The sequence below is a fragment of the Anopheles maculipalpis genome, chromosome 3RL, assembly GCF_943734695.1.
Source record: "Anopheles maculipalpis chromosome 3RL, idAnoMacuDA_375_x, whole genome shotgun sequence".
Taxonomy (NCBI): Eukaryota; Metazoa; Arthropoda; class Insecta; order Diptera; family Culicidae; genus Anopheles; species Anopheles maculipalpis.
Window position 1 is genome coordinate 80,763,291 of NC_064872.1, and position 13,529 is coordinate 80,776,819.

At 42.2% G+C, this 13,529-nt stretch overlaps 2 protein-coding genes across 2 annotated transcripts in view; one reads left to right on the top strand and one right to left on the bottom strand.

Moving 5' to 3' along the window:
* The window catches only part of LOC126563527 (uncharacterized), a 387,646-nt gene extending 380,444 nt beyond the window's left edge, over positions 1-7,202 (bottom strand). Inside the window, exons 1-6 of the mRNA XM_050220172.1 lie at positions 7,058-7,202; positions 5,417-5,473; positions 4,469-4,606; positions 2,416-2,538; positions 2,100-2,326; positions 1,689-1,740 (exon numbers count right to left, since the gene is read on the bottom strand). Of these exons, the coding sequence (XP_050076129.1) occupies positions 1,689-1,740; positions 2,100-2,326; positions 2,416-2,538; positions 4,469-4,606; positions 5,417-5,473; positions 7,058-7,165 (705 nt within the window). The 5' untranslated portion in view covers positions 7,166-7,202. The remainder of the gene's footprint in view (positions 1-1,688; positions 1,741-2,099; positions 2,327-2,415; positions 2,539-4,468; positions 4,607-5,416; positions 5,474-7,057) is intronic.
* The window catches only part of LOC126562593 (replication factor C subunit 5), a 431,263-nt gene that overhangs the window by 317,617 nt on the left and 100,117 nt on the right, over positions 1-13,529 (top strand). The gene's annotated exons all lie outside the window — the stretch shown is intronic.

Sequence of the window (13,529 nt, forward strand, 5' to 3'; positions counted from 1 at the left end):
ACCGTTTAAGCAGTTGAGATGGAAAGCAAAAAAAAAAGGGGTGGCGGAATGTAAGCGGGAGAGGAAAAAGGGCAATCGAAAAGTAGGAAAAAGCTCGGGGACAACAAAAAAACATATCCTAGCGAATCCAGGAAAAACACTCGTAACCATAACGGGGAACAAAAAAGGAACGGAGGGAAAGAAAATTAAAATGGAACAGAAAATGGTCGGTACGGTGGAAGATCGTACTAACAAACAAAGGACATGGAACTGGTTCACTTTTACGTTTTGGGGTATTTCTTTCTATTTTATCAAGATGTTTCTTCAATTAATTTAATGTATCGTGGCGAAACGAAATTCGGAAGACTTTTAATTTAAATTAAATTACATGAAATTAAAAGCGTTTTTTCCTTTACAAAAAAAAAGTTAAAGCAAAACCAGTTCCATCTAAACAATCTATTCATAATATAAAAAGCAACACAAAAACAAGAAACACATTAAAACGATATAATAAAATATTGAAGCAGTTCTAAGATAATTGAAACGCAACAAAAACTTTTCAACATAACACAACAATGAATGATGCACAAAGAAGAACTCATCCCAAACACTGTTACAAATCGCTATAGGGTGTGTGTGTGTGTGAGAGAGTGTGATAGTTGATAGCTTTTTGTGTGTATCGTAACAGCTACTTCACCCACGACTTTGTAACGTGAATAACTCTAATGTAAATTAACAGGCACTAACAGTATTCACAAAATTCACGCTCACTTAACGTAGGATTAATAAACAGCACAACCACCAATCCATCTTTGTTAGATACGATATATTGGTGGTGGTTGTTAAATGTTAACCTTTTTTTTATGAAAATTTGCTTTCTAAAGCACTATAAATAAGGAAGTTAGTGAAGGGGAATGGCTAGCAAAAACACGCGAAAACTCGGACCAAAACTCTACAAACAGTAAATCGCTATTCGATCGATCGGGAATTCTTTTCCGGCAAAGATATGTAATAAAGTTGGGCAACACCCAGAACTCCCTACCAAGGGTGGTATTTATATTATATTTAGTATATTATGAGGAGGGATTCGCCGTAATCGCATTCGCGGACAGTGCTGTGGTTTGCGCAGCAAACGAGGTAATGGGCTCAATTAGAAGCAATAATTGTAAGTTAAGGATCGCAATGGTCAGAAAACGGAGGAATCCCGGTAAAAGGTCAGTTGGAAAGGGAGAAAATTTATCAATTTATGTGCAACAAACGTAACACCATGGATGATGGTTCGCGTAGAATTGCAATTCACTACTGAAGCGACGATCATTATGGGTGCAATTATGGGGCACTGTCCGGGGCGGGGGAAAACCGAGTTCAAACGAACGGTGAATTTTGATCATCGTTTAGCAAATGTTTGTTTGGATGCGGACAACACGAATATTTCTAACTGCGCTGCGTTAGAGGGAGGGAACCATTACGCGAAAGGAAGAGACTGACCGGACTGGACTGGGGGTAGTTTGTTAGAGTTAGAGAATGGACAGAGCGAGAGAGAAAGTGTGTGTTAGAGAGCGAAAGGGACGAATCAGTACGATGGAAGCGTTGTAATCGTGGCATTAGATATCATCGTAATGAGCTTTCGATCGTCATTAGTGCGATATTACTGCTGAATACATATAGTGTGTATTGGGATGGCATAAAAGCTTTCCACGCGAACTTACCTCGCTGGAACCGTGATGGTGTCGGTGAACATGAGGAACTTCGGTTGGTTCTCTGCAATTAGGAAACGAAAAATATTATAAGTAAACCGATGAAATAGTATATCGTGCAATTAAGAAGGTTTCAAAGTTGTGGCTGCGAGGACCACACTGGCATTCATGGGTAGCTGTCGGCAGGCAAAAAGATGTCCGGCCTGATTATTTGTTCTTGCATTCCTTCCTACATCAATCGGAGCTATTTCTAAACACTTATTAATGGATGATTAACATTTTCCCTTGAGCACAGAAAAGATACTTTACTTTTTTAAATAACTACATTATTTTTAAAATTTCTAATAGCTGCATTACTGAGCTTCCCAAGCCATGTTTCCCCTGCAGATAGTAATTTGGAGACTGAAAGCGGCCACAACTCACCCTTCATCATCATCTGTTGCATCTTCGTCGTCGTCGTAATCGTAGTAATCATCATCTGCATCAACTTCACGCTTCATCCGGGACGCCTTCTCATCACCTGCACCATCCTTCCAGATGATCCACGAGCCAAAGTCCATACCGGTGATGTCACGAAGCTCGGGCAGCTGGTTGTTCAGATTTCGTACCGTTTTCTTAGCGCTCGCTGACATCTTCTCTCCACATCCAATCTGCGGCACACAAACGGAAAAAAATGGAAACACAAACTGCAGTTGATGTTGGGCTGGTTGGAATGTGATGCAGCACTAGAATTGCTTACCGGAAATCCAATCCAGCCGAGAAATGTACCAGCCTGTAGCGAAGGTTTCTTGCCGTGACGTAGGGCCTTCTCCACCATCTGCTGCAGGTCGTTACTTTTCGCATCTAGAACAATGAAAGATTCCTGGGGCAAGAGAGGGAGAGAAAGTGGGGAGCAAATCGTAAGAAAAGTGGAGTCCGGTTCGGGAACATTGTTACTAGATAAGATGAAACTGGGGGGGTTGTCTTTGTTATGCTGCGTGTACTGTTGGCGAACAATCGATATCCATAACATAACGACCCTAGACAGTTTACTGGCATCGAAGACACTCCATAAAGAGATACTGGACGTAAAGGGTGAGCAAAGCAAAGACACACAAGCGCTGTTTGAAAGGAGGGAGGGGGGGGGGGGGGGAGTGGGATGTGACCCTATGACAAGTACACCAATAATTCAACTTTATATTGAACGTTTACAAAGAAAGGGTGTGGCACCGATCACCGGGAAAGAAAACTGCATTGCATTCCGGAATCTACTTCGTCTGGTGAGGGTCTGGGGCGTTGCTTTACATGCAATCGCATGCAGCACACGATTGCCATACCGAACGGGGACCGCTATCTGGGCCACACGCGACAGACACGTTCAAAGCGTGCTCAGCCAAGCAGAAGACAAACAGCTAGGAAAGGTAGCGACGACATCCGGATCAAATGAGATCGTTTCGGTGTTTAATCGTTGAAGCATAAAGGAAGTGTTCTGGCCGTTACTATCTTGGGTCGGGAACCCGCCCATCACAAGGAGAGAATAAAGAAAGCACGGAAAGCTCATTTCGCTAACGGTGCGGATCGGTTTTATGAAGCTCGGTACCATTTGTGTCCAACGGAAGACGTGACACGTGCGCGCTGGTGTGAACACATTATTGTCAGTAATTATTCGCATTACAGTGTGGAAGTTAATGTTGTTGTGTGTCCAATAATGTTAGGGCAATTTATCTAAGCGCAATGAAGATTTTATGTAGGAAGTTGTGATGTAGTCTTAGCCGTTTATGCTGCCTGTAATGTTAAATGGAACGCGGTTTGTTTCATTTGTGAGACCAGTTTAATCAAGTTTTACTATTTTTGTACACAAATAGGAATTTTAATCAAAATTAAAGTCGTCAGGAATAAAATGTGAATTTAAGGTATTACTACGGATTTTCTGAGAGATGGGATCATCCGGCGGCATCAAATCCCTTTACAATCAATTACGCAAATACTCTAACCAGTCAAACTTAATTACCATTTCTGTGACATCAAAGGATATCCGCAACGGGCATGGCTGTTCCTTCTCCAATACTTCCCATCCAATGTCATGCTGTGCACCACAGTAGCAAATGACACAGTTGCCTGCTATGCAAGCATGTCAAACTGTGCACCGAATGCAGCAATTTGTAATTTACTATCCACATGGAAGAGCGAGAAAGGGAGACGTCGAACGTAGGTTCCGTTCTAAAAGGTTCACATTTGATCTCGTCCTCGTACGACTGCAAATAGCCAACCTTCCACCACCGATAGGTCTATGCCATCGTCGTCCTGATGTCCGGTCCGACAATCGAACCAACGGTAACGACATCATTTGGCAGTAATGGCCTATTTCAAGCAGGACTCCTAGATGCATCGATAGAATGTATGGGCGGTAAAAGCGAGGTTTGGACACAAAATTTGGTTGGATTGGTTCCAAGCAATCGAAAAACGCCGTTCAATCAAGCTTAATTTAACGATTTTAAGTATGTTAATGGATCATAAGTCGATGGGCAACGATCAAAGCGCTTCGGAAAGCTAGGGGGAACAGTAAACAAGACCTGATCCGTAATAAGATTAAGAACATCTTGATAAATGAACCATTTTCCCATTAGGACGGTGATAATGAGATAGGAACTGGTGGACGCATAAACGAGGTGGACATGTTCGATTCAAATATTTAAATTTGGACCATTTTCTCACGCTATTGATTTTAAAAGAACAAGCTTTCCAATTCCCCCCATGCCTTCTCCAAATTTTTTCCATTTATTCCTCAGTTCTTCATATCCAGGCAGGCTTACCTCTGGGACTAGGAAATATGCGGCCAGCTTACTGATTGTGCGTTGCTTCAGGCTGGTCTGTACATGCTTCCAGCTCTTGGTCCGAAGTATCAGGCTAAGTTTGATCGTGCTCTCGGTCGGCGGACAGCGGACATCGGCCTGCAAAGTGAGAAAGGGAAACGTTTAGAAGAGCACGAGCGAGCGAGTTAATTGATGAACCTCCGGCCGTCGAAACAAAAGCCGTGGCTTTTGGGCATGTGCGTGCAGAGCGCGTACGCTGCTGTAACAACAAAATTAAATCCCTGCCAAGCCATCGATCAATCTTCAGTGCCGTGGCGAGCGTTTCGGGTAGAATTTTGTCCCCATGGCACGAGGAGTTCCATGATACGGCTCGAATGGAATAGATGGATGGATGGGTACGCCCAACTTGACGCCACTGGCGTGGGTATTATTATGACGGTGAGTGATGGCATACGTGTGTATTAAAGGAGAGAGCAAGTGTGTTGATGCTAGTTATTAAAAATGTATTACATAAAGTTGTGTTAATGTGTCCTGGAAGGCATCAGATAATTAAAAATGGGGATTTTTTTCTGACTATTAAAGGGATTTTATGGAAAAAAAACTTTAATATGTGGGGCTGTAAGAATATTTAATTTTGGTAAGATTTATTTTTATTCTAATTATGATAATTTCATGTAATTTTTGTCATGTCTCTGATTTTATAATGCTTAACATAACTAAGCGTAAATAGATTTTTTGAAAATAAATAATAAAACAGCTATAAAATAGCATAGCTATGTTATGCACTGTATTATGTATTTTATAATATGAAAATTTAGTCCCAAATATTTACATTATGCATTCGTTATCAGCTTAATTACATCCACTTGGCAGTCAATTGATGTTCCTGTTTGTTTTTTCAAACCGGACAAAGCAGTATTTTACATAAAACGAAATATTCAAACTTACCTTTGGATGAATTAGTTTCGATTGGCTATCTACACTCAGCGGTTCCGCTGCTATCGGCTGCATCGTTGCGTGTGGAGCAATAGCGATGATGGGTGATAACAGGCAGCAAGAAAATTAAAACAAATAAAATCATTAATAATACGATAGCGGAAAGCACGGGTGCAACCCGTGGGGCATATGCTTATTAGGATGGACGGGATGGTTTCGAACAACATAGAAGCGCGTTGTCGAAAAGCTCGGATGTTACGCTTTTATTACAAGGTGTAAAATCATTTCCCCATTTAGATAGCGATCAGATGGGATGGAGCCGAATTAATTTGATTGGAATATAAGGCGCCAGTCCTTCCTCCATTCGTTCCAGGTACTTTCTGCCATCGCTTTTCTAAGCACCGTAGTTCAGAATAGATTTGAATAATTTTTCCATTCACGTCTATCTCCGGATGGGGGGATGCCCTCCATTGCATACGTTCTGGTAGCTGTTGTCCCTTCTTAATGCGAGGTAAAATAAACGATAAACCATTCCTCACATTCACAGCGACACACACACACACACACACACACACCAAACAGACCATATGGATTAGGTACGAACTTCGAAAAACAAAAATATGAAAAAGAAATCTCCCAATTGGTACGTGAGTAGTCGTGAGTCTGTTGCCTAAAATCTGAACATCCAGAACTGTGGCAGCACATTCCTTTGGGAGCGAAAATCGCTATGCAAATCAAATTTTCCCTCATCTGTCAGTGGGCCAAACAGGCTTTCCACTTTCCCTCTATTGCTGCCCTCCCTACTGTCCCTGGGTCATATTTTATTCGCGCGCGCGAAGACACTCGTTTGGGGAGTGTTTTGTATGGAAAGCGACCCAAGACCATGTGCCATGGGGGGTTCGCTTTCTCGGCCTGTTTCCGTTGAATTCGATCGTTCGAAAGCTTTAAGCCAAGTCAAGCGCATTTAATTGATTTACAAATTGTTTTGCGTGGTCTTGTGTTTGTATTTCTGCCGGCCGACGTCCGGATATTCGTAACGAACATTCGTTCCTTGGCGATGGATGGAAGTTTTGCTAAGCTACCGGAATCTTATGTTTCGCGAGGAAAACAACGACAGGACAAGAACCTGCGTAAAGCGGCGATACGGAAAGCCTGCGAACCATTTGATTGGCATTTTGATAATTAAGTTTTGCCTGAGTTGTGCCTTTTTGCTTCGGAACGCTCCTGAAGCTGCTGACGAATGAAAAGGCTCGGGGAGAGGCTTGACCTAAGAAATGCGGAGTACGCTGTAGGTTGTTTGGAGATAATGAATGAAAATTGATAAAAAAGCTACAAAAGGGCGAATGAGAGGGATAAAGTTTTACCACTCTGACAGTAAATAGAAAATAAAAAAAAAGATTCAACGCGTAAACATTGAGCTCAAAAAGGGAAGACGTTTAGTACTGTAAACTGACAGCTAGTAGACGCAAGTATAGCGCAACTGGAATCGATAGGAAGGGTTGGATAACTTTTACACGAATTTACATCATGTGTAGCAAGTTGGAAAAGTTTTGTTTTGTTTTGTTTTTATACCCGCCCCGAAGGCCTGTCATGTTTTGCAACAAGTTTAAGCTGCTTGCGAAAACAAATGCATCAGCCACCCGCAACACTTACCTCCACATCTTCGCTCGGTTCCGGCACAAAGTCAAAGTCTTCTGCGAGGGTAATACTGGTGCATAGTAAAAATATGATACAAAACGTTTCCTGATATCGTAAATTCATTGTGTAGCTGCTCCTTTTAGGGGGTCCTCGCTTGTGCTTGATTTGTGTTTTGTAAATTGTGGTTTTGTTTTCGGTTTCCTTCCCGCTAGAAGAAAGCGCTCGTCGGCATTAGTTTTAAGTTCGGTAAGGCTAGCTAGCTTCTGGCGCTACCTTTCGGCTTCACTATCTCTTGGCCGTTTTCGTTGTGTGTCTACTGTTTCTTCGTTGTTTTGTGAGAGAACACGGTAAGAAAACGGAAGCCCGCGCAGCTTCCACCGGACACAAAGGGACGCTAATCTATCACTGCTCGGGTACGCCGACAGATCCACACTCGTCAATCCATCCAGCTGGGGTGATTGATTATCGGCAAGCGGAAATGCTCCCAAACTTTGAAGATCCAGTCGAGCACCGGTGTGCTTTGGAATGATCCGATCACAGCTGATCAGGTTTAGCGTTTGCGGCCGTTTCGTCCGGTGTCTGTATCATACGGGTAGGATCGATTGAGTTTTCTGGCAGCGATTTAGTTCACGTTGTGATATGTTGATTTGTCTATGGAAGTTCTCTGTGTCGTAGCGTCGTACCCGAATCGATGTATAGTTTACCCGCGGAAGACGTAGCAGATCGTGACGGCTATCTGGGGAGAAAGATTAAACGAGAAGAAAATCGGTATGAGAACATTAGTTATTACGATTTTGAGAGCTGTGGATAGTGTGTGTGTGTGATGATCAAAAGATGGATGATGTTGATGGCCATCATTACATTCTTTAAAGTGTGCTTAATCTGGTCAGCGCCGATCGGCTCTTCGACTGTGGCGTGTCGATTGATTCATTGCCTGCTGGTTGAAACGGGTTGGACTTAGTACGAAGGAATGATTGATGAAGGTGAACCAAGTAGACGAGCACTCTAAGAGCGTTGGAAAGAACTTTCTTCCAAGGGGTTTCTGTGGACACAAGAAAACAAAAACCCTACGCAACAGATCGGGTCACAATAGTGATGATCATGCATGGCGCAGTGATGTTTTTGTTTGATGTTTACACAATTGTACTTCTTAGAGACAATATTTCCAGTACAAAGTGCTCGGAACGCTTTTTCTTTTCATCAACAAACGTACGGTATGTGGTCACCCTAGGGCTTATCGGGTTGGTCGAATGGCAACAAACTCATTAGGCAGAGGTACAATCATTACGCTCGATGGTAGTTCATTCCAATGTCAAACTGGCGTCATCCAGTGCCATTCGTTAGCGATTATTTCACGTTTCCAGTGAGACTAGTGTAGCAAGTCGAGATAATTTGCTACAAATAAACTTTCACCGTCGATGTGGCGTCGATTTATTACAGCGATTGGGTCGCACTATTATCACTTAGCTTGTATTAAATGCCCTGCCGCTTTATTTAGCAAATAAAAACCCTTCCCCAACATTCGTTTCACTCGTGCACACATCACAAGCATTCCTTGGATGCTTCATACATACGTGCTGGGCCTCGTGTTATCAATGTCGAGCCATCCCGTGTACTTCACATCAGCACACTTCCGTGATTATGACACACAGCCCTAGATTGAATAATCACTTCCGAAGCGTTGCCCGGTGCGTGGCATGCGTGTGTTATCGCGCGAAACGTTTGTTACCTAGTTGACGCATATCGATTTACGCACTGTGTCTTCGCCGACTGAAATTGACAAACACGAGCGTCCCTTGGACTTCTCTCCTGAGCGGGAGCCTGCTTAGAGGAGGGATAGGGAGCAAAATAAAAAAAAAATGGTGAATTCTATCCCCCCTTGAAGTATATGGGATATGTGGATATCTATTTTTATCACATTTATCACGCCGCCTGTCAACCATTTGTCTGCAGGCCGTGAAATGACACCTCTGGTTTTGGCGTGTTGACCTGGCTGGCGCTGCCTAAGTGACTGCGAACCATGTCCATCAACTCGTATTACAACAACTGCTAACCATTTACTACCATTTGTTTGTTGTTTTCGCATGACGATTGTCATGGGTCGTTTTTCGAGCGCGATTGATACGGTTTTAGATTACAGTTTGGTATTAATTTGCGCATACTTTTATAGCTTGCAAGTGGCTTCGTGCTGCGAAAATTATCGCGAATTTGTTGTATCAATTTGCCGCTGCCAATTGAGGTGTTAACAGATATGCTTTTATTCATATTCTCTTTTCCCGTCTCTGGCACGTGTGGCACGTGTGGCGCTCTGGGTCAGTTTGGTTTGTGAAGAAGATTAAGAAGATATTAAATTACATAAATCGATAACCTAAATTTATTACCATGTTAAATGAGGAGTAACATGAAGTAGTTGAACTAGCTGGCTCAGCACCAAACTTGTTGGATTTTTAGTACACGTTACAGAGAACTTATGTGTGTTTATCCTCATTTTTATCATTCAATTCGCGAAACGGTGAATCCGTTTCCGTGAAGATCGCACCCAAATGTAGGTTGCGATGCAAGATGGTGTTGCAATAATTAAAAGCCATTAGCAAATTGCCAGCAAAAACAAACAAACCGTGCCTGCATGGAGTGCATTTGCAAATTAAGTAAGTGAGTTTTCCTTCGCCCATAAATGGTTGGTGTGCTGATGGTGAAGCGAGAACAAATAAATTGAGCACAGAGAACGAAAAAAATTCCGTACCAATGCAGTGCAACACCAAACAGTGTGTCACGGGAATGAGAATGAGGCCATGGGAAATACTATTAATTATTTTACTTCCTTTATTTATGCTCCAGCATTTGTTCATTTTTTTTCTGCTTCTTGTCGCCTCCACTCTGTCTCCGCTCGGGTGTGATGCATTAATGTGGAGAATGTTAAAGGATGTCCACCAAGCGAGAAGTCACCAGGGAGACGCAACCAAAAGAAACGAATTATGCTTTGGCAGAAAATGGGAACAAGTGACGATGGCATGGAAAGAAAATAATCAAATTGGAACACTGTAAACACACGTGCGGTGACAAAACCACAGCAAAAATGGTTGGGTTCCTTGTCGTTTACAGTAAGCTCAATTACGGTGATTGTTTGACGGTAACTCAACGCATTGGAAAATGATCAACAATTGTTGTTAATTTTTATTTAGTTTATCTAGATTTTATTTAATATTAATTTTTATCTAGTTTACAGGATCGTCGATGAGTTAAGAATTCTAGAAGAATAATTCTCTATATTACGACATTTTTAAAGGTGTCCAATGAGAGATTCTGTACCCAGTTCTTCTGTTGAAAATAGTAACTCAGATGAAATAGAGCTGCCTCCTGGCAATCGGATCGGAGGTTTTGGATTATGAATGCCTCTTCCAGACGATCAGTCATAGATTTCTCAAGCAATATCTCAAGCCTATCAAACTGTTGTTAAATATTGTTAATAAAGAAAAAGTAAATTTCTAGTTTATAAGCTTTTTTCAGATTATAACCTTTCACTGTACGGTGGTGTCCGGTCTTCAAATAGCAGGACCGGTGTTCAAATCCAATCCTTACCTATGTGTTTATCATCAACAAGTCTAGTAAGCCAATAGATGACTGGCGTGACCTAACGTCCTTCTAGCCAAGTAGAAGCTTTTTTTAAACCATTTGTACATTTGCCACGATAAAGCAATCACACAGAATGTACAACATATGCTGTTCGAATCATTTAATTTACATTAACTTTTTCAGTCAGAATGTTAATTCAAGTTACGCCTTCATTGCTTCGTATTGAATCAATAAAGCAATTATTGCAACCCCAAGCATTAATGATGAACCTTTCCCCTACTTTGCATGGTAATTATAACAATTTTCACATTAAATCGTGCCAGCTAGTGAATCAGCAAAACTTTTTTTTTAAATAACAACTTAAACTCCACTGCACTAATCGACCGTACATCCTTGCGCACATCATTACACACGACCAGATCGCACGGCACAGATTCTACCAGTATGGTGTGTTGTTTAATTTATGGTCATTAAGATCGGAACGAGCAGCAGCAAGTCTGCCGATGCTCGCATCGTTGTCCTTCAATTCACGCACCCGCAAGATGATGGTGCGCTATTCATTCCGCCAGCCCATCGGTCGCGGCGTCGGACCCGGTTGAGGACACTTTAATTGATTTGCTCTTGCACTCTTGATACGCAGGACACCACACCCAGCTAGCCGCACGCCGTGTTCCACCTCAATCGGCGCATTTTGTTCTGTGGCCCATCGGTTTGATTGCTCGACACCGCATAATAACTGAGTCACGAAGGGTGATAATTGACGGGCCGGGGAAGCAGTGTACGGGCAATGTGCGTGCAATAAGAGAAAATGGCGGTTCAGGAAGAAATTTTTGCAAATCGTTCTGGGTAAGACGAACGCTGATGAACCGAGAGCATATTGATGAGGTCGTAAATTGATAGATGATAATTGATGGAATGCAATCGTTTAGCATCCGCTGAACACAAACACGTGCACGAGGGGGTTCAAGTGTAGATATGGTGTCCGCCCGGAGGAAGGATCATCGAGTATCAATAAGTTATTTAACGATTGGGCCAGCCCGCTGCTAGCTGTGAGTGTTATTACTGGTAAGCGTAGGACATTAAAAATAACGATCACGGGGTTGAATTGATTGAGGATTGTAGTACTTTAAAAAACCACAAGATAGTCTTCATCCAACAGCATGATAAGCATACTGCAGCAAGTAAACATTTTGTTACAATGTTTTCAATAAGTCTATGCTGGAAGGGTCACAATTCACATTTCTTCCTAGGCCTTCAACCACGTGAAAGAATTTCCATACAATATTTTTTTATGTTCCCTTAAGTGCCACAGCTACAAGTAGTCGGTCAGAGTTTCCGTGATTTGAGAAAAATGTTTGTAATTTCTCCAGCAGCTTTAGGACGACCTAAACCGTCAAGCAAATATATCATGTTTTAAAGATCTTTAGGATGTATCGCCAACCGCAGTTCTATGTCATCTTGAGCAATAGCAATGATGGCGGAGAATAGAGATTCTGAAGAAGATCAGCTGCTTTATTCGAGATTCAGTTTGATGGACTGGTCAGAAACAGTCGTCCGCTCCAAAAAATCATCAAGAACACAGAAGAATTGAATGCCTTTATTTTATTTATTTCTAGTATGAAGGCTTTTTGCCGTATGGTCGAGAATTGTATCTCATATAATAATCCAATACTTGTGCTACTTGATGGCCAGCGTAACCCAGCAGATCAAGCAGAAGATGAAGATGTTAGCCATGGTCATGATTATTATCAAGACGATCTTCAAAGCTGTTGATGGAAACTCGCGGAGAGGAGCAAGTGTTTACAATATTACTTATATCTGTCTGTTCAAGATAAAAAGAATTACAAATAGTCTTTTTGCCGGCATGTATTAGAATACGCAACGATCAGTAGGCACATTGTGCAACGAGTCTCAACTTCGACGACACTTAACTAATAAAATTGTTTCAATTGAATCGTTTATGTTGTGGCGCTATAAAAAATGCCAACGAAAACCATATCTACACCAATTTGTCATTCGTCTATCGACTGGAGTGAAACGATCAAAGGGCAAAGCCCTTTGGGGGCATTATCTTCCTCTCGGGGAGCCGCTGGCATTAACGCACAGCGTAACACAACACACACGCCCTCATTAATAAGTTAAGTGGGTTCGATGATTAAAAACTGTTGTTGCTGCTGATGCTGCTGCTGTTGAAAAATGCACTCTAAGCCCTAGGTTCGACACAGATTAAAGTTTGACATAATGCGTTCAGCGTAAAAGTCGTCGCGTGTGTTTTTAGAGTATGTTTGCATCAGCGTTTAGTACTTGTTGGATTTCAGTTCTAGGTACAATTCTTGTTTCAGAGTAAATGGCCTGGTGATGTTGTTTGTCGGTGCTGGGAAAATCTCCCAATCCACCAAACGCATAGGAGCAACTGGGGACGAATGATAAATGTGGCATGCTGCTCGGATGCACTCGGCAGCTTCACCAGCTGCATGCATGTGTATGCCGACAGTGACAACAGTGTCGGCTGTGTGTGTGCGTGTTGTTGTTTTTTGCTTAAGAGTTTCCACTGCCGCTTGTTTTTCGGAACGATGATAATGATGATCCGGAGTGATGTTGATACATCCATAAAATCTCCCAGGCCTCCCCATGCTTCAGATTGGGGAACGACCAGAAGCGCAACGACATGTGTTCTACGATACGGAGTGCGGTGCTATCGGTGTCTGTTTTTTGGTATGGCCTGAAGGGAGGCAGATGGTTTCGTTTCGAGATGGGAGTTTTTGTTTTGTTTTTTTTTTTTTATTTGCAAGCGTTATCCCATGGTTCTGTTGGCTTGAAGCGTTGCGAACGGAACGGCCCATCTACCAACCTCTACCAACTCGAAGCATGATCTATGCAGTGATAGTTTCGCTGGATCTCTTTTGTACGTTAC